At 46.8% G+C, this 23685-nt stretch overlaps 1 protein-coding gene across 2 annotated transcripts; it reads left to right on the plus strand.

Annotated features, from left to right (window-relative positions):
- Positions 1-23165, plus strand: Henmt1 (HEN methyltransferase 1). Of its 2 annotated transcripts, XM_074050861.1 has the most exons (8): positions 1-87; positions 730-832; positions 2658-2786; positions 4722-4834; positions 5662-5796; positions 18344-18523; positions 19288-19465; positions 20346-23165. In XM_074050861.1, the coding sequence occupies exons 2-8, from the start codon at positions 806-808 to the stop codon at positions 20772-20774; spliced, it is 1191 nt and encodes a 396-aa protein (XP_073906962.1). In that variant the 5' UTR covers positions 1-87; positions 730-805; the 3' UTR covers positions 20775-23165. The 2 variants fall into 2 exon arrangements, with proteins under 2 accessions (XP_073906962.1, XP_073906963.1); XM_074050862.1 differs by lacking the exon at positions 2658-2786.
- The last annotated feature ends 520 nt before the right edge of the window (positions 23166-23685 follow it).

The following is a 23685-nucleotide window of genomic DNA, read 5'->3' on the forward strand; positions in this document are numbered from 1 at the left end:
CGGAGGTCACTTGCGCGGCGGCTGCGCGTCCTCCGCCCGCACCCTCGGGCTTTGCTCCTAAACTTGAACTTGGCGGCTTACTCCCAGGTAGGAGATCCGAGGACCGCTGCTTCCCCAAGGTGGCACCTTGGCTGTCGCAAGGAGCAGGGCTCCGCGATGTGAGTTAGGAAGGGACTACGGCTAGGCACTGACGTGATGCCCGCATTTCAGGCTCAGGTGTGGTTGGTGGAGTCTTGGGTGCAATGGAGAAGAAGAACTTAAATCCAAATCCGTGAGTGAATTGGATCGATGTTGCAGTGAGACAGAAGGAAGGGCCCCTGGACACCTCCATTATCACCTCCCAAGAACTCTGGTCTCAAATCTCCCGTTTCAGCAGCATCGTTGTCTTCTTAAAGGCACCTTTGCCTTCGAATTTTCATCTTGTCCCTGTTTGAAAAGTCAGTGTTGAAAGCAGTGTGGACGAGGTCGAGGATCTTAGCAATGACATAGGCAGAACTCAGAAATTTCTGTTTGTACCGCATTGAACTTCCAATAGTAAAAGGAATGAGTTTGATGCACTTAGCTGAGTTTGATGTGAAAGGTTATGCCTTCTGAACTTGTCTGATCGTGTCTCAAATAGTACTTATTGGATACATTCACATAACGAGAAGGGGAAAACCCACTCTGTTCATTTGGTCAGCTGTTCCTTCTAAGCCTCTCTTTATAAAAAAGGGTGTTTGGTATTTACAGCTGAGTCGCTGCGGATTCTCTGATAACAGAGCTTGAAGGATATTCCTGCGTTTTGTCTCAAGGACGCTGGGAAACAATGGAAATGGAAGAAAAGAACTTCCGGGTAAATGCCCACCCTTCTTACCCACCCATATGTCTTGAGAGATACAGCTTTATCTATACCGTGAGGAAATTACAAGATCCATCCCATTTAGGCCCTAGCATTTCTGGGGTGTTGAACTAAACATAGTTGTTACTTATTAAAAAAAAAAAAGTCTCTAGTGTAATGGTGTGAATGGATTACCTGGAGATTTTTACTGCAGAGTCTGTTTGAGGAGGTCTGGAGTGAGACACCAAAATTTGCATTTCTACAAAATTTCCAGGTGAAGATGCTACTGTTTTGGGGCCCACACTTGGAGTAGCTCGGCTGTACATCCCTGCAGTTGGATACTTGAAATGTGGCATGTACAGCTGAGGAGGGGGATGTAGTTAATTTTAAGTTTAAAAATGGATATTTGGGCTGAGGGTAGAGACTATGCCTGAGGCTCTGGGTTTGATCCCCAGCACAGCAAGAAAAATAAAGTTGCATATGTGGGTTGTATTTTGTTTTTTGCAGTACTGAGGATTGAACCTGCGGTGTCACACATGCAAGGCAAGCGCTCTACACTAAGTTACAGCCCAGCCCTGTGTGTGTTTTATTTTTATTGGACAGTGTTACTGTAGATATCAAATGCCTTTTGATTTATCCCTTTAATTTTTTTGGCAGTATTGGGGTTTGAACTGAGGGCCTCATGCTTGGTAGGCAGGCGTTCTACCACTGGCAGGCTGCCAATCTGCCAGCCCGCCAATCTGCCAGCCCTGATTTATTCTTTATGACACTGGTAAATAGGGATAATAACAGCTGTACAGAGTAGCCTTCTGAGTCTTGCTTTGTCTCGGGGTCTGTTAAAGAAAAGGTTATCCTGACTTTATGTAGGACTTGCAATTAGAGGTTGCAGCAGGGCTTACCCAGGCAGCTGGGTTTTGTATCCAAGTTGGAGAATGTGGGAGGGTAAATGTGAGTGATGAATGGCTAAGAGGAGGCATCAAGGATAAAGGGGTGCTTGCTATACAGACATGACAGAATTTCTGCTGAAGGCAGGCCAAGGGCATGGACATCATGAGTGGGGGGGATGAGAATTTGATTACGTTGTGGTGGTGATTAGATCTCAAGTGATATCAAGATTCACTGTAGCTGGGTGCTGGTGGCTCACGCCTGTAACCCTAGCTACTTGGGAGGCTGGGATTGGGAGGATCGAGGTTTGAGGCCAGCCTAGGCAAGTAGTTTGAGAGACCTCATCTACAAAATAACCAGAGCAAAATGGACTAGAGGTGTGGCCCAGGCAGCCTGCTTTGCAAGTGTGAAGCCCTGAGTTCAAATTTCCAGTCCCTCCAAAACATTTGCTGAAACTGCATTACACAGGCCAGACACTATTGGACTGGGACATGGGTTAAAGCCTGGCAGAAAAGAGGACTTGGAGCTGGAGGCGTGGCTCAAGTGGTGGGGGAGCTGCCTAGTAAGCATGAGACCCTGAGTTCAAAGTCCCAGTTCAACACTTAGAGGAGCCCGAATAAAGTCATTTTCTAGCCTCTTGTCTTTCTGGACCACAGGCCTTGGCAATTCACTCCATAAATGATCCCAGCCATAGAAGGCTTCTAATTGTTACTATTAAATACACTCAGGAGTAATGTTCCCTTCAGCTGAAACTAAGCTACAAGACGCAGAGAGCCCAGTTCTCACCTAATGAAAGTCAGGGGATGAACGGCGGAGTGAAGGCAGTGCTGCCGTGTGATTGCAAGAGGCCATAGTGGTATCCAAAGTGGTTGGGGGAGGGGTAGGGAGCTTTCTCTTTTTCCTATTAAATTTTTGAAGTCATGCATGATTATGAACCGTTTTTAAAACCTTGCAGTGTAACAGTGAGGTTGACGGTAGGTTTGAAGACGTTTGCCCAGAGAAGGTAATTCGGTTTAAACCTCCGTTATACAAACAGCGGTACCAGTTTGTTAGAGACATAGTAGATCGGCACAAACCCAAGAAGGTAGGTGTCATTTTGCTGTTAAGACTGGCCTTTCGGGTGGTTTGTCAAATACACTAGTAAGGAGAGGTTTTTTTCTTTTTCTTTTCTCGAACTCTACCACTGAGTTACATTCCCAGCCCGAGGAGAAGCTGCCATTTAATTTGTTCTCTTAAGATCTGGGGTTGCTTGCGTTGACCTCCAACTTCTGGGTTCAGTTGATCCTCCTGCTTCAGCCTCCCAAAGCTGAGGCTACAGGTGCTCCCAACAGGAGAGACTGCAAAGGGATTATTGTAGTGAGGAGAAGGCTTTGACCAAGGTTCCCAAGTATCTCAGAGCTCATCAGAAGGATTTTTCTGTTTTTACAGGGAGAAGGGAACAAAGCTAGGAAGTGTGAAAGTAATTAATAGTAAAAAAAGGATAGTAGCCATGAGGCCAGCTTAATTATGGGGAGGTTTTTTTTGGGGGGGGGAGGCAGTACCAGTGTTTGGATTTAGGGCCTCATGCTAGCTAGGCAGGCATTCTAGCACTTGAGCCACTGCACACCTCCCTTTGTTTTTGAGACAGGATCTGCCTATGTTGCACAGGCTGCTCATAAACTCCTGGGCTCAAAGGATTGTACAGCCTCCTCCTCCTCCTGAGTACCGGGGATTATAGGCAGGTGTTACCACTTCTGGCTGGGAATGATCCTTAAGGCCAGGCTGTTTGTTCCCTCCAGCTGAGGACAGGCTAAGGTTCAGAGGCTTGGGGGAGGGAGGAAGGCTTTTGGAAAGTATGATTTGGAGAATTTTGTTTCCACTCTCCAGTGGGGACAGATTGTTACTCTACACATAGGAGGCAGAGAATGGAAACACCGGAGTCTTATCTAAGACTTAAGGAGGAGAGTGGTTCTATGCAGTGAGCCCTTCCCAGAACACACAACATAGGGGATCCTTTAGACATTTGCCCAGTAGAATTCAACATGGCCTGATCTAAATGGGAAGAAAAAAATTTTTTTTTGGTGGGTGTGGGGGTTGCAGTTGAATGTGACCTTGTAAATTCCACATTTCTAGAGCGTTAAGTCAGAACATTAGGCAAATTGGTTTTGTGGCCACAGACACAGTGATTCTTTTCAAATTAGAGACGTGTGGGCCAAGATGGTGCACACCTGTTTTCCCAGCCACTTTGGAGGCTGAGGCAGGAGGATTGCTTGAGCCCAGGAGTTTGACGCTAGCCTGGGCAACATAGCAAGACTCAAAAAAATAAAGTAACAAATTTGATAATGGAGTTATTCATCACCTTCAGAGAAAAATCTGTGGCTTCATATGTGAACATATGTACCTGGTTATTCTCCCAGTGGACTCAATATTGTGGCGGTAGACTAGATGAAAGGTTCTTTTCAAGCTGGTTCTGGGTGAGGACTCACCTCACTCGGGCTGTACTCCAGCTGTTTCTGTACACGCACACAAAGATGCAGGTATTCATTCATCTACCCTGTGTACATTTATTCAATTGAAGCATCTGAAATGGCCTTTTCAGCTGCTCCAAGGTCAAGATGAAACAAGATGGTTTGATGTGATTTTTCTGTCAAATAAGAAATTTAGTCTCTGGGAGAAATGAATGTTTTAGAGAGCCTTGTTTGCTGAATCATGATGCTGGGAGTATTTAAGATTCCAAATTCTGATTCTGAATGTGGAAACTACCCACTCTTTCTCCCCTTCTCATTAGTCAAATATAAATAATAGTAATTATTTGGGAATTGGCGTGGCTTTGTATTTGATTTTCATCAAACACTTATTTACTCCCAAGCTTATAAAGTCTCAAGTTTAATTTGTTTTTTGTGTACCATATTCTACCAAAAAAGATCCTCCCATATGATGGTTTTATTACTGATTCACAATCTTCCCTACCCCTCTGATTTTTTGCTTATATTTCTCTGGCTGCAAATGTCTTTGAAATGACATTCTGTCTCATCTGTAGGTTGCAGACCTGGGATGTGGTGACACTGAGCTCCTAAGGCTGCTCAAAGTCTACCCGTGCATTCAACTGCTTGTTGGGGTAGATATCGATGAGGAAAAATTACAGTCGAATGGGTAATACTCAGTGACATGTCTTGGATGTGGGTTGTCCCCCAAAGGTGCATGTGTTAGAAGCTTGGTCCCCAGAGTGGTGTTGCTGTGGTGGTAAAACCATTAAGAGGTGGGGCCTTGTGGAAGGTAATTAGGTGATGGGTACCCTGTCCTCATAAATGGATTAATGCTTGTCTGTATGGTTTTGGTTTTTGAGACAGGGTCTTATTATTTAGCCCAGGCTGGCCTCAAACTCACGATCCTCCTGCTTCAGCTTTCCCTGGGATCACAGGCATATTCCACCACCCCTGGCTTTAATGTGTGCCTCTGGGAAGTGGGCGAGGTCTTGTGATTGGATTAGTTCTGAGGTAGGGTTTATAAACATGTCCTCTTCATATCACTATTCCCTTTATCCGTCTCTGATAATAAGAAATTTCTCCAGATTGCTCTGAGAATTTTTCTTCTAAAGACCAAAAGTATTAAAATGAGAACAATAGTAAGCATTCAGAATCTTTTCCCCATTGGCCAGTAACTGCCCACTGAGAGAGGAAGTTGCCCCATGACCTAGTGTTTAGTACAAGAAGACTAGGAAAACGGGCCGAGTCAGACTTACAGCAATGCAGGTAGAAAGTGACCAGCAGAGCTTCTGAGTTCTGTGGTTGGTGAGAACGTCTCTTTATTTTTTACAGTGCTGGGGATCAAAGCCAGGGCCTCACACATTGCTAGATAAGCACTCTATTACTGAGCCACGACCCAGCTGAGAATTTCTAAATTCACTGCATTCTGAATATGTCTTACTTGTGCAGTGATTTCTTATTTTATTTTTTTTATATGCAATGATTCTTTTGCAGGCATCAGCTGTCTCCTTATTTAGGGGAGTTTGTAAAACCCCGGGATCTGGATTTGACCGTAACCTTGTATCATGGCTCTGTTGTGGAGAGAGACTCCCGTTTGCTTGGATTTAACTTGATAACATGCATTGAATTGTAAGTTTAAAACTGTATTAACTTTTTTTTGTTTGTTTGTTTGTTTTTAATTTTTATTTTATTCATATGTGCATACAATGTTTGGGTCATTTCTTCTCCCTTCCCCCCGTATTAACTGTTGATTTTGAAAAAATAGGAAAGAATTTGCCTCAGTAATCTTAGTCTCCTAATATTTAGCTCTTGGATTATTTTTAAAGAAAATTGTTTACCAGTTGGGAATATCTTTACTCTCATTCAGTATTTTACTTGGAAATTCCAAGTGTGCAGATAAGATCCAAAAATCAACAGTATCAAGAGCACCCAGACACCCATCACCCAGGTTTACCTCATAGCGTCTTCCTCCTTTCTTTTGTCATTAGTCCATATGGTAATTAAGGGTGGGGATCTGTACAACATGGCTCTTTGCTCCTGATAAATAATTCAGCTTATATTTCTAAGACAAAGGGCATTATATAACTAATCCTTAGTTCCTCATTTTTAATATTTTTCATTTTGGACTCACCTAGTGGTGAAACTCACGTTATGCATCAGATACCACAGAATGCTGCAAAGGGCTTTTAGGTCTTTCTCAGGGCATCCCACTGGGGGCCCATGATGCCCACCTGTCTCTCTGTGATTTTTTTTCCCCCCTCAGCACTGGGGTTTGAACTCAGGGCCTCATGCTTGTTAGGCAGGCCCTCTTACCACTTGAGCCACTCGGCAGCCCTTTTTTATGACAGTTTTTTTCGAGATAGGAGCTACTGAACTGTTTGTCCAGGGCTTTGAACTGTGATCCTCCTGATCTGTCTCCTGAGTAGCTAGGATTACATGCAATGACCATTGGCGCCCAGTGGTGATGTTAATTTTGCTTTTGTTTGTGCTGCTGTATAATTTCTGTTCTGCTTTTGCTTTTTTCTCCCATAGCCAATATTATGAGGCTGTGCTGTCCATCAGCATTTCACTGGATTTAGCATTACCAGTGTTTCTTGCCTGATTCAATCTTTATTAAAAAGGTGGCAAATTTTTTTTTTGCAATTCCAGTTCTCCTGATCCATTTACCAGTTAACCTTTGGTATTTTGCCATGAGCAAGAGCCCTCCCTTTCTCCCCATGGAAGGAACTCATAAATTCCTTTTTTTTTTGGTGGGGGGACAGGGTCTTGCTATGTAGCCCAGGCTGGCCTCACTCATGATTCTCTTCCCTTAGCCTCCTGAGTGCTGGGATTCCAGGTATGTACCACCACACTCAGCATACCACTTGTATTTTTATTTTCACTTTATTTTTGTGGTGCTGGGGATGAAACACAAGCTAGGCAAGCACTCTACCACTGAGCTACAACCTCAGCCGCTTCTTATTTTAATGTAACTAATCATGTATGCCATGGCCATATGTGTCAGACTGTCACTCACTGTGACAAATACTTAAACACTCTAAAGAAGAAAAGATTTACCTTGGCTTTTGCCCTATTGCTGTGGACCTGGGGTGAGACAGAACAGCATAGTAACAAGAGTGTTACTCTTTGGTGGAGCAAAGTTGCTCCCTTCATGGTGGCCAAGAGCAGAGATGGTGACAAGGACAAGACACTCTTCAGACATGCCCCCAGTGACCTACTTACTAAGTTTCCACCATCTCCCAACCTGGCACCACCAGCTGGGGACCAAGCCTTTAACACATGGACTTGGGGAGGACATTTTTTTTTTTTGGCAGTACTGGGGTTTGCTAGGCAGGTGCTCTACCCCTTGAGCCACTCCGCCAGCCCTGGAGGACACTTTCATGTTCAAACCATAACAGCACAAGTTTCAGTATGTAGAGTGTACATTGATAATGCAAGGAAGCTGAACAGAGCAAAGGACTTGAGATTCCTGGTGACTAGTGTGACAGCCCATCAGTTCACCTTCAGTGCTGCTTCCTAAACTGGTTCAAAGGTCATGATACTCTGCCCATCACTGTCTTGAAAGACACCCAGGGGTGTGGTGCCCAGGGTGACCTTGCAGCCTGGGGAAGGAGATTGTCTCCTTATACCTTATTCAACACAGCTCCTCATTTGCGTGTGAATTTGTTTGAAACTCAAGCCCTTGTGGAATAGTGTTGTCAGCGTTTACATATGGGTTTTGTTTGTTTTTTAGGGCACAACAACTTACATTCCTAAGTATTTTGTCAGACCCTTTTTTGCTCACATAATGGCAGATTTACAGAAGGTGCAGGAATGACAACTCCCATGTTTATATCCCAGAATCCCCAATGGCTTACCTTTGATCCCACTTATTTTGGCTTTTTCTTTATAATTTTCTGTAAGTATTTTTTTTCTCTTTTCTCTGTTTGGTGGTGCTGGGGTTTGAAGTCAGAGCCTTGTACTTGCTAAGTAGATCCTCTAGAGCCATACTCCCCAGCCCATCATTTTCTGTATTTTCATCACAACCATTTGAGAGTAAGTTGGAGCCATTGTGTCTTTTCATCACTAAGTACCTGGGTACGTATGTATGCTAACCATATTTCCTGAGAACAAATGCTTCTTTCCTAACCATAGTGACCTGTATTAGGACTCTTAACAATGAAGCACTAATATCAGCTAATCCACCGTGTTAGGAATGGGAATCCTATTCCCCCGAGAGACAGAGAGCCAGGCGTGAATGCAATCAACAAAGCAGAGTTTATTGGGCTGGCTAGCCAGGGTCGAGCTCCCACACGGACACGCAGGATCGGTTAGGAAAACACGACCCTGAGCCTCTTTAGGGGAAATCTTATTTAGACCACTACCTGCCGTTACAGCAAAAGCCCGCGCAGCACTTAACCAATGATTTTGTAACACAGAGTAAAAGGTCAGCAGTTGCGCGCGTATTTTCGTTATCAACATTGAGCAAGCAGGCAGAGCACATCTTGCAGGTACATCCCGTCACCTTTCGCAACCTTCTCACATTCCTCACATTCTATATCCCCGAGCCAAGCCCTGCTGCCCTGCTTATCTTATCTACACGGGGCATCTGGTACCAGTTTCTCCAACAGGGGGGTGGGGTCCGTTGAGACATCTCATTCCTTCTTATCCCTTTCATTCCCCCCTTTTCTTATGGCCTAAATTGAGGAATCATTCTCAAGGGGATGAAGAGCCTGATATTGTTGGCGGAGGACCACAAGTTGGATAGTATTAATTCGACCTTTGACAAAAGTCATAAGTCGGTTTAGAATCCAGGGTCCTATGGTAACAAGTAATAGGAAGATTATTATTGGCCCTGCCAGTGCAGATAAAAGGGTAGCTAACCATGGGGACTGGTTAAACCAAGACTCGAACCAGCTTTCCCCGGCCTCTTTTTCTCGTTTTCTTTGTTCCAGGCTCTTTCGAAGTTTAGACATGGAGTCACGAACAACTCCCGTATGGTCAGCGTAAAAACAACATTCTTCCCCTAGAGCAACACATAGTCCCCCCTTTTGGAGGAACAACAAGTCCAGACCTCGTCGGTTTTGAAGTACTACCTCAGACAGAGAAGTGAGGGATTTTGCTAGGTGGCTAATGGAGGTTTCTATTCTCTCTATATCTTCGTCTATGGCTGCATGCAGCGAAGACATCCCTTTCTGCTGGGTGGCCAGAGAAGCTATGCCGGTTCCTGCTCCCGCTAACCCTAGGCTGAGTAGGGTAGCAATAGTTACTGCGGAAATAGGTTCTCTCTTTTTCCTTTTTTCAACCATTTTTGTATTTTAGTATGAATATAGACTCTCTTCCGAATGATAGAGGATGCGGGGCAGCACAGCCACTATAACACAGAATTCTTTAGAGCTGTTAAACACCTTAGTTGATAGGCACGGGGTGAGTCCGGACCGTGAGCATAGCCACCACCCATTGTCCTTTGGAATTACCCATTTAATAGCATTTTCCCAGGTAGAACTGGCGTTAATAACAGTACATAAGTCCCGTCTGTTCTTTGGCACTTTTCCTAAGCAGGTTCCTTGGCCGCTTACCTGTTGTATGGTCAGACCTCTCTTATGGTCTCCCCAGGAACACTGAGTGGGGTTTTCCTCAGATGAGGTATTGTGAGTGGTGTTTAGCCCTATTGCCTCATAGAATGGGGGCCTCACATCATAACATAACCAACAGGAGTTAGTCATGTTAGGGTTGGTGTGGTTTAACGTCAGGAAGGCAGCGCCCACTAGGTCCCAGAGGGGGTCTTTAGATCCGGTCATGAGACTGGGTCTCACCAAGGGAGGGCTGGTTCCTGATGGTCTTGGAGTTGTAACATTAGCCCGGGCTATGGTTGAGGGAAGGTGGTGAGTTGTGGAAGGTCGGGGAGGTGGCTTTACATAGGGTGGCCTAAGTACCTTATTAGGGGCCTACTGCTGTGGACGGTGGCCCCGTGGGCTCAGTTTTCAATCTGACTACTATGGTTGAGCCAGAGTGTCCACCATATTTATAAAATACAATTCCCCATGCCCTACCTTGTATCCATCCTGGGGTGTCCTCTTTGCCAACTTCAGTGAAAGTGACCTTGATTCTATCTAGATCTGCGGGCCGGCACTCGCGGGTGATATGCGGAAGGCGCAGGCCCCCCCCCAATCTGCTTCCCCATGGTACCCCATTTACAAAGGCAAATTTGAGCAGGTCTGGTTTTGATACTCCCCATTTCCATTCACCATCGTTAGATGTGACGCATGCCCATGACTTACAGAAAGAGTATTGTATCCCCCCACAGTCTTTGCTCTTTTGGTGGCCCGGGCAAGCATAAAAACCATAGCGTCGAGCTGAGTCCGGGGCGGTGGCCCCATAGGCAGGATTGATGTCTCTGAAGCAGAATTGTAGTTCCGGCCACCAAGTTCCCAATGGGGCAGTGTGAGTAGTCTCATTGAGGGTGGTATGGTCTCCCCATCGGTGAGTATCCAGGTTTGTTTATAAGGCTGGTGAGGGTTGGTTTCGGCAAGGCTCCTACTCCGGGCAATGAGCAGGATCAGGAAGATCATCCAACTCATTCGTGACGGCTCCTGAAGACTCTGCATGTTTTTGGGGCCACAAGAGCTTTAGCTTTAATGGGTTGTCTGGGTGCCGCCGTACGGTCCACTCTTTAGCCCCTTTTTGTTTTCGATGATTGGCTCGACGCACGTGGGAGTAATGGATCCAAGGTCCGATGCCGTCAACCTTGAGGGCGGTAGGGGTAGTAAACAGTACAACATAAGGTCCTTTCCATCTAGGCTCTAGGGTTTTGGACTGATGCCTTTTAACCCATACCATATCCCCTGGGACTATGCCATGTTCCGTGTTCGGGGTCCTCTCAGCAGTATGGTACGCTTGAATTAGGGGCCATATTTGTTGTTGTACTTTAGCTAAAGCCTGTAGCATAATCAGATAATTTGGGGCCAGATCATCTAGTCTCGGGCCTAAGGTCCTTTGAATGATGGGGGGTGGAGCCCCATACAGGATCTCAAAGGGAGTTAGCCCATGGACATACGGGGAGTTCCGGACTCGGAAGATGGCCAAGGGAAGGAGTGTCACCCAATCACCGCCAGTCTCCAGGGCCAATTTGGCTAAAGTCTCCTTTAGTGTCCTATTCATCCTTTCTACTTGCCCTGAGCTCTGGGGGTTGTATTCACAATGTAACTTCCAATTGGCCCCCATAGCCTGGGCTAGTCCCTGCAGGACTTTACTAACGAAAGCCAGACCATTATCTGACCCAATTGCCTCGGGCACCCCATATCTGGGTATGATTTCCTCTAGCAAGGCCTTTGCCACTACCTGACTCGTCTCCTTCTTTGTAGGAAAAGCCTCCACCCAGCCTGAAAAGGTATCTATGAATACCAGCAAATATTTGTACCCAAACTTTCCTGGTTTTACCTCAGTAAAATCCACTTCCCAACTTCTTCCCGGAGCCCTCCCCCGTTCCCGAGTACCTGTATGGTGCCCCTCCCTTCGTCCTGGTTTCATGACTGTGCAGCTGGCACAATCTTCCACAATTTGGCGGACTGCCACGGTCTGGTTCGGAAATCAGAGCTGCGCAGATGTCAGCAGGTCTAGCAATTTTCTCCGCCCCAAATGGGTGGACTTATGTAAGTTAATCAACAGGAATTGTCCGAGTTTTTTGGGCAGAATTAACTTGCCTTCCAAGTCGCTTCTCCATCCGTTTTCCCCTTCTCTAATGGGGGAGTGGGCTCTCATCCAGGTGAAATCCTCCGTGGAGTATTCTGGTCGGGGTGGGGGGGGGGTAGCGAAGGGAGCTCTGGGACAGGCACGTCTACAGCCGCGACCATGGAAGGACTCACCATTGCTGCTCTCTTTGCTTCTTGATCTGCTCTGTTGTTACCGACAGCTTCCGGCGTTTTGGCAGACTGGTGGCCTGGGACATACATCACTGCCACTGCCTTCGGTTTTTCCACTGCCATTAATAGACGCTGGACCTCGGCCAGGTTCTTTAGATTTTTCCCTTCTGCTGTGCGGAATCCCCTTTCGCGATAGATGGCCCCGTGGACATGAATGGTACCGAAAGCATAGCGACTATCGGTGTAGATATTGACTCGCTTTCCTTTTGCCCTCTCCAGGGCCTCTGCCAAGGCAATTAATTCTGCTTTTTGGGCTGAGGTTCTGGGTGGGAGAGCGCTGCTCCATACCGTATTTCCTTCTTGGTCGACTACAGCTGCCCCTGCCCTTCGGACTCCATCTTGGACAAAGCTGCTTCCATCCGTGTACCAGTTTAATTTGCAGCCGGACAGGGGGGTATCCTTTAGGTCAGCCCGTACCTGTGTAACTTCGGAGAGGAATTCTTTGCAGTCATGGACAGGTGTCTGTAGTTCCGGGTTAGGCAACAGGGTGGCAGGGTTCAGGGTTACGGGATCTGTGAATGTGATTTGAGGGGAATCCAACAAGAGCCCCTGGTAGTGGGTGAGCATGGCATTTGTCATCCATTTCCCGGGGAGTTGTTTAAGGATTCCCTCCACCGGGTGAGGGGCCGTTACCCAAAGGGCCTGTCCAAAAGTTAATTTATCGGCTTCTCTCACTAGCATGGCGATGGCTGCTATGATGCGGAGGCAGGGGGGCCCATCCTGCCGCTACTGCGTCTAATTTCTTGGAAAGGTATGCCACAGGTCTCTTCCAGGGGCCTAGTTGTTGGGTCAGGACTCCTTTGGCTACCCCCTTTTTTTCATCTACAAATAGAGTGAATGGTCTTGTAGGATCTGGCAAGGCTAAGGCAGGGGCCTGTAAAAGAGCATCCTTTAGCTGGTCAAAGGCCTGTTGTTCTCTTTCCCCCCATCTCCAATCCGGAGCCTCTTTGGTGGCCTCATATAAGGGTCTGGCTATCTCTGCAAATCCCGGAATCCAGAGTCTACAGAATCCTGCGGAGCCCAGGAACTCTCTCACTCCCCTAGTGGATGTGGGGGATGGGATAGCCAAAATAGTCTGTTTCATGGCATCAGTCAGCCATCTTGCCCCGTCTGCGATCCGATAACCCAGATATGTCACTGACCTTTTACAGATGTGGGTTTTCTTGGCACTCGCCCGATATCCCAGCTCACCTAATTCCGTTAGCAGGTGTTCAGTAGCCTCGTTGCATTCCTCTCGGGTTTCTGCCGCTAACAGTAAATCATCAACATACTGTAATAGAATGACTCGTGGGTGGCTCCGGCGAAAGGGTTCCAGGTCCTGGCTCAGGGCCTCGTTAAACAGGGTGGGAGAATTTTTAAATCCTTGCGGCAGTCTGGTCCAAGTAAGCTGTCCAGATTGGCCCCCATCCTCGTGCCACTCGAAAGCAAATAGCGGCTGGCTAATTTCTGACAATGGAATGCTGAAGAAAGCATCTTTCAAATCAAGGGTTGTATACCATACTTGCGAGCGGGGTAGGTGGCTGAGCAAGATATAGGGATTCGGAACGGTGGGATGAATGTCCTCCGTCCGCTCGTTTACCTTTCGCAGGTCTTGCACAGGCCTATAGTCCTTGCTTCCTGGCTTTTGGACGGGGAACAGAGGTGTATTCCAGGCAGAGCGACAAGGCCGCAGTACTCCTTCCTTTAATAGCCTGCGGATATGAGGGGCTATGCCTCTTTGAGCCTCCTCGGGCATAGGATACTGTTTTACCCGAATGGGAAGAGTGGAAGCCTTCAATTGTATAACTACGGGAGGGAGGTGTTTGGCGAGCCCAATTCCCGCAGTCTCTGCCCAGGCCGTGGGAAATCTTTTTACCCATTGGGCCATGCCCCCTCCTGGCTCCTGTTGACTCTCAAACAGACGATGTTCGTCAACCAATGATAGGGACAGGACATGTATCGGGCTCCCCTCTCGATCAGTCACAATTATTCCATCTGGCTCAAAATGGATATGGGCCTCTATTTTGGTGAGTAGGTCCTGTCCGAGCAGGGGAGCGGGGCTCTCAGGAACGACCAGGAAGGAGTGTGTGACCTGGTGTTTTCCTAAGTTTACCTTTCTTTTGGTAGTCCATGTACATAACTGTGTACCAGTGGCCCCCTGAACGACACTTGTTCGTTCCTTGTTCAAAGGTCCATGTGCCTTGTTTAAGACCGAATACTGGGCGCCGGTATCCACCATGAACCCCATCGGCTTTCTCTCCACATGTACTGTTACCCAAGACTCGGGGAGGGGGTCCGAGCCCCGTCTCCTTCAGTCCTCTTCTCCGGCTAGGAGGACTCTGGCCTGCTCTACTGCTCGTTCCCTTTCCCTTTTATCCCCCGGTCTCCTTCCAAACCCTCTTCTTCCCTTTAATTTAGGGCATTCTGTCTTCCAATGTCCAGTTTCCTTACAGTAAAAACAGCGTTCCTTATCCGGGGTCCTGGTGTGGCCCCCTCCCCTGGGTTGGTCCCGGATACCCGCTAGGAAGATATGGGCCATTTCTCTTTGTTGCTTTCGGTTTTCCTTAGCCTGGAACTCCCTGTCCTCCTTTCTCAATTTCTCCTGGGCCTCCCTGTCTTCCTTTCTCCGCCTTTCCTCCCTTTCTTCTGGAGTTTCCCTAGCGGTAAAGACCTTCTCTGCTATTTGTAGCATTTCCCTAATGGTCATTTCCCCTAAGTTTTCCTGTTTATTGAGTTTTCTCCTAATGTCTGGAGCTGCCTGATTAATGAATGAGAATACCACAGCAGACCGGTGGATCTCCGCCTCAGGGTCAATAGGGGTGTACTGACGGTATGCCTCGTAGAGGCACTCTAAGAAACCGGCCGGGCTTTCGTTTTCCCCTTGGACGACTGCTTTTACTTTTGCAAAGTTGGTGGGCTTTCTAGCGGCCGCTCGGAGACCGGCCATAAGAGTCTGGCAGTAGATTCGGAGACGCTCCCTACCTTCTGCGGTCCCGAAATCCCAATCCGGGCGGCGTAGGGGGAAGGCCTCATCTATGGCCGGTTGGAGGGTTGTGGGTCTCCCGTTGTCCCCCAAGACGTTTTTTCTTGCTTCGTGGAGGATGCACTCCCGCTCCTCCGTCGTAAAAAGAGTATTGAGCAGCTGGTGACAGTCGTCCCATATGGGGCGGTGTGTATGCATGACAGACTCCAGGAGATCTATGAGACACTTAGGGTCTTCTGAAAAGGGTGGGTTCTGCGTCCTCTAGTTATATAGATCACTGGAGGAGAAGGGCCAGTACTGAAACTGTTGCCCCCCCTCCCGGTCCTCCTTGGCCTACCATCTGGACTGGAAGTGCAGGGACAGTTTCCTCCCCCTGTGTTGATGAGGAGGGCCTGTCTTCCCCCTCCCTTTCCCGAACCCCTCGGGGGTGAAGTCTTCGACCCATTCCTCCTCCTGCTGCCAGTCCTGTTGAGGAGGATGAGGAAATTTCCTCCTCCGGGGCACTGGCTTGGCCAGGGGGAGTCACGTATGGAGGCGGCTGATCTTCCTCTGCCCCTGCGAGGGATGGGTAAAGGGGGGAACTCTCTGGTAAGACCGGAGATGGTAAGGGAGGTGCCCTATTCTGAGGACCAGTCAGGGTGGGAAGAGGAAGTTTCTCCTCCTCCTTTACGACCAAGGCGGGCGTGACTGGGGTTTTAGCCTCGGGAGCCGAACTGGAGGGGTGAGTCAGAAAAGCTGTTAACCAAGGGGGGGGCGTTCCTCGCCAGATCCTCCCAAACCATAATGTAAGGGACTTGGTCTGGATGGCCTCGATTGCCTGGCCGAAAAATGACTGCTTTAACCTTAGTGATCATGTCTAGGGAGAGGGAACCTTGAATGGGCCATCTGACTCCAAAGGTGGGCCACTCTGTAGAACAAAAGGTGTCGAACTTACCTTTCTTGATGACCAGACCCGCATTTAAGGCCCTTTCTTTAACTTCTGAAAAGTGAGAAAGGATCAAAGACTTTGGGGTTGTTTGTCCCTGTCCCATTGTGGAAGGAGAATCAAACACCAAGAGAGATAGAACAAAAAGGGTAAAGGCAACAATAATTCCACACACACACACACTCTCCAGCACTCGCTCGGACCGGTCCTTCTCTCACACTGTTGCGCACCCCATTCAACCTCCTCACCCGTCCGACTTGGATATCATGCCGAAAGGCGTCCACTTGACGGGTGGTTGGTCGACTAGCTCAATTAGTTCTTCACCTGGCACCAGGATTCCTAAAATGCTCGAGCCCAAATGAGAGGAGAACCTCTCCCGGCAGGACCCTGCGGTCCTCCTAATGAAATTCTCAGAATAGAACTCCCTGGGGATTGGCCGAATCCCCACCGCGGCCCAAATGGAACACTCAAGTTCCTCCAAATGAGGGTCTTGGATCCCCTCCCAACGCCTAGGACTTGGGATCGCCCCTGCTTTCTCGCGGGCAAGTTCTGTCTCTCGAGAAAATGGAATCTCGCTGGGGCCTCCAAATGTTAGGAATGGGAATCCTATTCCCCCGAGAGACAGAGAGCCAGGCGTGAACGCAATCAACAAAGCAGAGTTTATTGGGCTGGCTAGCCAGGGTCGAGCTCCCACACGGACACGCAGGACCGGTTAGGAAAACACCACCCTGAGCCTCTTTAGGGGAAATCTTATATAGACCACTACCTGCCGTTACAGCAAAAGCCTGCGCAATACTTAACCAATGATTTTGTAACACAGAGTAAAAGGTCAGCAGTTGCACGCGTATTTTCGTTATCAACATTGAGCAAGCAGGCAGAGCACATCTTGCAGGTACATCCCGTCACCTTTCGCAACCTTCTCACATTCCTCACATTCTATATCCCCGAGCCGAGCCCTGCTGCCCTGCTTATCTTATCTACACGGGGCATCTGGTACCAGTTTCTCCAACAGGGGGGTGGGGTCCGTTGAGACATCTCATTCCTTCTTATCCCTTTCACACCGTCCGTATGGGAAACTCAGTTGTTCTGGTAATGTCTTCGTACAGTCATTTTAAAATTTAGCTGTAGTTTAAAACAGTCCAGCACCACACAATGTTTTTGTTTTTTGTCTTTTCTGTTTTGGGTGCTGGGATTGAACCCAGGGCCTCACACATGCTAGGCAAGAGCTGTACCACCGAGCTACATCCCAGCCCCCACACAATGTTTTTAGTTGTCATTCCTGTTGACTGTCTTTTAATCTGGAAAAATCTGTTCAGTTGTTCTTCATTTGCCCTTTAACCATTCAGTCTTTCCTTCCTTCCTTCCCTCCTTTTTTTTTTTTTTTTGTGCTAGGCAAGCATTCTCCCACTGGAGCTACCCCCAGCCGCCCTTTATTTCTGAAGAATGCATGCTAATTAATTACTTGTAGAATGTTCCTCACTTTAGGTTTGTCTACACCTCATTATTAGGTTTAGGGCATGTATTTTAGTTTACTTATTCATTTTTGGTGCTGAGGATTGAACCCAGCACATTGCTAAGCACATGTTCTGCCACCGCCAGCCCAAGGGAGTCCATTTTTGACAAGAATACTACAGAAGCTGGGTGCCTGTGGCTCACGTCTGTAATCATAGCTACTGAGGAGGCAGAAATCAGGAAGACTGATGTTTGAAGCCAGCTGATGGAAATAGTTCATGAGATCCTATTTTGAAGAATACCCCTCTCCCCCCAAAAAAAGAAAGGATTGGCAGAGTGGTTCAGGTGGTAGAGCATCTGTTAAACAAGTGCAAGGCCCAGAGTTTGAATCCCAGTACTGCCCCCCCCCAAATACTATAGAAGTGATGCTGTGTTCTTGGTGCATTGTATCAAGGATGTTAAAGAGCTGACCCATGCCTGCAATCCTAGCTACTCAAGAGGCAGAGATCAGGAGGATCACAATTCAAAGCGAGCCCCAGGCAAATAGTTTGGGAGACCCTACTTCAAGAAAACCCACCACAAAAAAAGGGCTGGCAGAGTGGTTCAAGCAGTAGGGTGCCTGCCTAGCAAGTGTGAGGTCCTGAGTTCAGACCCCAGTACTGCCAAAAAAAATAAGTTCAAGCTCAGATACATTTTTTGGAGTTTTGATAATTGATAGAGTACAACAAAGGACCTTACTTGGTTAAGGGAGCACCATGGGCAGAGTTAGGGGTAGGGTGGGGATGGACCATGGTCACTATTATGTGTTCAAAGAACAGAGACATCCATGTCCATAGGAATTGTTTTGCTAAATAGGAATTGTTTTTGTTCAGTCAATTAGGAAAATACTCCTGAGAGAAACTACCTTAATTCTGTCTTTCCTGTTTACAATCTTAGAATAGAACATTTGGATTCAGAGGATCTGGCCAGATTTCCGGAAGTGGTATTCGGGTACCTTTCACCAGCCATGATTGTCATCAGCACACCAAACTGTGAATTCAACCCCCTGTTTCCCACAGTGACTCTGAGAGATGCAGATCATAAATTTGAGTGGAATAGAATGGAGTTTCAAACCTGGTAAGTTAGGAAGGGGGTTCGTTTGTTTCTTGGGAATCCCACTGCAGTTTAAAGTCTTAGGAAGTAAGCCTTACTTAAGTGTCTAATCTGAATTGTTCCTTACATTACACAAATAAAATCCTAGTGTGTAACTTACCATGTAATAAGATCAAAAGGGATCCACCACATCTGGACTGTGGAAAAGGATGCATGAAGGCACCGGTAGTATTGGCGTGTAAGTGAGGAGTGAAGTATGGAGGGGCTGAGCCTCATGCCACACCCCAGGCAGCCCCTTGGTCTTGCTCACATTTTTGGGTATACCTGCAAACCAAAATAGGTCAGTAGGACTATAGCCTTTGGGATCTCCTTGTCTACCCCTCCTCCCTGCCTGCCCTGTAATTTAAATTTTCTCTTCCATATTCTCACGGTAACTTGGAAACTGGTACTTGTCACTGCCTCTGCTCCTCCTCAGAAATCAAGCAGTCCCTGTGATGTAGCAGTATGTGCCATAAGGACAGAAGTAAATTTTTTTTTTTTTTTTGAGACAGGATCTTGCTGTGTAGCTCAGGCTGTCCTTGAACTCACAGTCTTCCTGCTTCAGCCTCCCAGGTGCTGAGATTATAAATGCAACACTTCACCTGGTTTAGAAGTTATTTTAATTTAGTATATTTTCTAGTTTCTACTATACTACTGACTGCAATTTATTTGACAGTAGTTTCTTTTTTGGTAAATTATTTAGCACTAGCTCTGTGTTTAGAAAAACTTCTTTGTTATTTTGACTTCAGGGCTTTACAAGTGGCTGACCGCTACAATTATTGCGTGGAGTTTACAGGAGTTGGGAAGCCACCTGCGGGAGCCGAGCACGTTGGGTTCTGCACCCAGATAGGTGTCTTCCAGAAAAACACTGGGAAAGCCACACAATCTTGTGTTTCAAAGCCACTCGACCACCATGTTTATAAAGCTGTGAGTATTCCTGGTGAGGCAGCTGTGGGGGAGAGAAGGACGTTGGTTGGGATGATGAATTTGTTTTTATTTGGTAAGAATCTCCAAAGTAAAGATGAGGGTAGTTGACCTGATTTTGAAGTACGCCCTAGAAAGATCCTCAGGCCTCGTGACTACTGGCAGAGCTGGTCTATGGCCTCCTTTGAGACCAGCCGACTTCTTGGCATTTCTCAAGACATGTGACAGAAAACAGTCTGCTGGCAGTTGGCTTAGAAATCTTGAAAGCGTACTTCTCATGTGTCCTCTCAGGATTAGCAGCAGTAAAGAGAAAACCAGCAGTGGCTTCTCTCCAGGAAATGACTATTAGAACTGAGCCTCTGGGCTGGGAATGTAGTTCAGGGGTAGAGCACTTTCCTAGCATGCACCAGGCCCTGGCTCCCATCCCCTGCACAAACACAAAAACAACTGATCTTCCAAGACACACAGACTTCCCTGAACCATTTCTTTCCTTTGGTCGGGGTCTTACTGTGTTGTCCACATAGCCTTGGACTCTTGGGTCAGCAGTCTTCCTGCCTTAGCCTCTGGAGTAGCTGGGGCTACAGGCATGAGCCATCATTCCCAGCTTGAACCATTTTCCTTCTTTCACCCTTTTTCTTGTAAAATCAAGTGGAAATGTTGGGGTAGTGTGAATTGTAGAAACCTTGCTGGAAGGCATGGAGCATTAGGATTGCAGAGCAAAGCAAGTGGCTAATGTCAGGTGTGAGAAATTCGACTCCCATTGCAATTGATTCGAATCTGAGTTCTTTCCAACATGTATGTGTAGTTGACTGAAGGGGGCTGAGAGTTACTGATGGCTTTCAAATTTTTCTATACCCTGCATGTCTGGTTTTCTTCCGTCCAGGTTTATACGACCTCCTACCCGAGTTTGCAGCAGGAAAGGATGCTCAAATTTGTACTGGTCGGGGAAGTGTTGATACAAGTAGAACGTCTGAGACTGAGACATGGGCGGATGCTTCGAGAACAGAAGAGGGAAGCAGATACTAAGCCAGATTCCTCCGAGTCCTCCCCAGACCCCCACCTAGTATTGGGAGCAGTCTTCACAGAGGCCGAAAAAGACAGGATAGAGAATTCTCCCAAACCCTTCTGTGAAGGAGATAAGTTTTTTGTGCCCCTAAAAAGACTCCTTGCGTATCCCAAACTGCTCCGCTTTCAGGTGGATGAGGACAAGATGAGGGCTCTCATTTCTGAGTCGGTGTGTTTGAGCAGTGATGGTTCTGCAGTCGTGGTCGACCTGCATAATTCCTGGGATTATCGGCCCGAAGATAACTGAGCCATCCACGCTTCGTGAAGTTAAAGGTCTCACTTGGAGTTTAAACTTTGGACGGTCCTAATTCAAGGATCACTTAGAAAGCTTTATATGGATGTCAGGTCCTAAAATGCTGGACAGGTGCCTGACCTAGAGCCAGACTGCTCTTTACCTGAGAAAGGTGTTAGGGTTTAACTAAAAGTATATTTCTTTTCTTTTCTTTTTTTTTGGGTGTGTGTGTGTGTGTGTGTGTTTTCTTTTTAAATGAGAATTTTTTTTTTGATGTTTTCTCAAGAATGAAGAAGTTGGATGTGGTAGTGTGTTAATTTTGAACTTAACCATTTTTCAGTGTTAGAGCTTTGTGTTAAATGTGACATTAAAAAACAAAAAAGTGACCAAATACACTGTTGAACACCTTTTGTCAGGGTCTGTGAGTAGCTGTAAAATCTTTCTCGGGTCCTCCTGTGTGCCACACTCTTACCTATCATACTAAGGCTAACACATCATACAAAAAGAGGAATGCAGGTGTTTGAAGGGCACAGAAGTCTTTTCCTGTCCATATTTCTTCTTTTTCCTTGTGGTGCTGGAGACCAAACTTGGGGTCTTGTGCATGCTAAGCAAGTGCTCTACCACCAGGCTACAATCCCAGCCATGCATGTGCTTTTGTATTTGAGTCAGGTCCTTGCTGTGGAGCCCAGGCTAACCTGTAACTAGCTATCTTCCTGTCTCAGAAAGATAGATGAGGAAGATCCCTGGGCACTGAGATTATAGGCATGTGCAACCATACCTGGCCAAGTCTGCTTTTGAGAATCATCTCCAGGAGCTTCCTGGTTGGAATTAGAGTAGTAATAGTAGGTAATAGGAGAGAAAAATACAGCGTTCTTTAAATGGGGGAGAAACATTGAAATTAGCCATTCTTTTCTGAGGCCTAAGAGTCCAGAGGTAAGCCAACCAGGCATGCCTGTTCTGTCACCTTTGAGACCCTGCCATCTGTCTTGTTTGTTGTGGCTTAGTTTGCCACCTCAGGGGCAGAGCTGCAGGAATGGCCTCCAGTGACCACTCACATATTCCATGGCAGCAGAAAGCAAGAGAAGAAAAGGGAGAAGTGGCACGTGCCCACTGCCTGGCATGGTTTGCTACAAGCTCGTTAGGCAACACCACCACTTCCTGTTGACCCAAATGAAGTCTTAAGGCCGAATTTAGTAAAGGAAGCTAAGAAGTGCAGTCTGTATTCTGGGAAGTCATGGGCCCACTTGGTGGTCTTCCATGGAACCAGAGGAGAGTGGATTGTGCCTGTGCCACACGTGGAATATCCTGACTACCCTGAGCTGTGCCCTGGAGTTGGTCTCTGTGCAAGACCTCCTGCGGGCAGGCATCCTCAAGCTGAGGTTTGAAGGATTAATAATTGGAAAGTGGATTTGGTGAGGGTGGGGGAGAAAAAAAGGATTCTGGAGAAGTCTTAATCACAGCCCACTGCTAGCCAGCTGTTTTTTCCTTAAACCTTAGATCTTAACTAATGACATCCTTAAACCAGCTGGTTTTACAGGATGTGCCATCAGGCCTCTATGTACCTACACGGATACTGCAACTTGCACACAAAGGTGCACATGATCTAGAGATTTGCATCTTAGTGGTGCTGGGGTTTGAACCCAGGGCCTTGTGCTTGCTAGGCAGGTGCTCTACCACTTGAGCCACTTCCCCAGCCCAGCCTTCGTTATATCTTTCCAAAGGTAACCCATTTTGTTGAAGCCTAATCACTTGATTTCCTACCCAGAAAACTTAAGTGCTCATGACTACCATGGGGGCTGGAACTGCTCTTTCTTTCATAGCTCTACCACTGAGCTACGGCCTCCAGTCCTAAAACTCTACCAGTTAAAAACTACTAGAGGTATGGCTCAAGCAGTAGAGTGCATGCCTAGGAAGCATGAAGCCCTGAGTTCAAATCCCAGTCCCACCAAAAGAAATTGATAAAAACTACACATTAGGGCTGGGAATGGAGCTCAGTGGCAGGGTGCTTACCTTGCACACTTAAGGCCCTTGGTTTAATCCCCAGCACCACAAAAACAAAAATCCTATAAACTGTTTTTTCCTGTAATCTGAAAACTTAAATTACAAAAGCAAAAGACAGTAATTCAGAACTACATAGAATTTAAAATAAACTTCATAATATCTTAAGTTTTTTTTTTTTTTAACCCTTAATACCCACCCTCCCATCACCTCTTGGGGACTCCTGGCCTCTCTAGTTGACAGCTTTCCTGGGAGAATAACCCTGTCCGCCATTTCCTGTAGAATCGCAGTTGGGAAAGTGTCCTTTTCGATACTATCAGCTTCTCATGAATGGTATTTACTATGTATTGATGCAACGTTATCATTAGTGTTATTTTATAAGTGCTTCTGTATGTACTCCTTTTTTATTGGTACTTGGGTTTGAACTTGGGGCCTACACCTTCCGTCATTCCACCAGCCCTTTTTTGTGATTTTTTTTTAAAAATTATTTTTTAAATAAATTTTTATTAAGATATATTCATGATACGGGGGGAGGTTCATAGTGACAATTCCAATTAGACTTACATTGTACATTAGTTACACTGCCCCTTATCTCTCCCTCTCAGCCCCCTCCCCACACCTCTTAAGGAAATTGCAAGAGGTTTTTTAGTTCTGTTTCATATGGGTATATGAAGTCCATCTACCATATACCGTCACCTTAATCTCCTTCCTTCACCTCCCTCCTCCTGCAAGTACCCCCCCCCACACACACTCTGCCTATTTTACAGGCCTGGTTTTCATAATATTTGAGTTGACTCTGGTTCAGAGGAGTGATCAATGTATGCCTCTGTGGGCGTGCTTTACTTTGGTCTGTTTAATCCCTTGAATACTCTCCCTTACCCTTTCACCTCCCATCCCCCTCCCCGTTTTTCAGTATCTTTCAATACAT

Source organism: Castor canadensis, chromosome 12 (assembly GCF_047511655.1).
Source record: "Castor canadensis chromosome 12, mCasCan1.hap1v2, whole genome shotgun sequence".
NCBI lineage: Eukaryota > Metazoa > Chordata > Mammalia > Rodentia > Castoridae > Castor > Castor canadensis.

Bases quoted from the DNA above. Each gene is read 5' to 3' on its own strand.
- Henmt1 (XM_074050861.1), top strand. From the start codon at position 806: ATGGAAATGGAAGAAAAGAACTTCCGG. The intron at 5,797-18,343 runs GTAAGTTTAAAA...TTACAATCTTAG, and splicing joins TTGATAACATGCATTGAATT to AATAGAACATTTGGATTCAG. The intron at 19,466-20,345 runs GTGAGTATTCCT...TCTTCCGTCCAG, and splicing joins ACCACCATGTTTATAAAGCT to GTTTATACGACCTCCTACCC.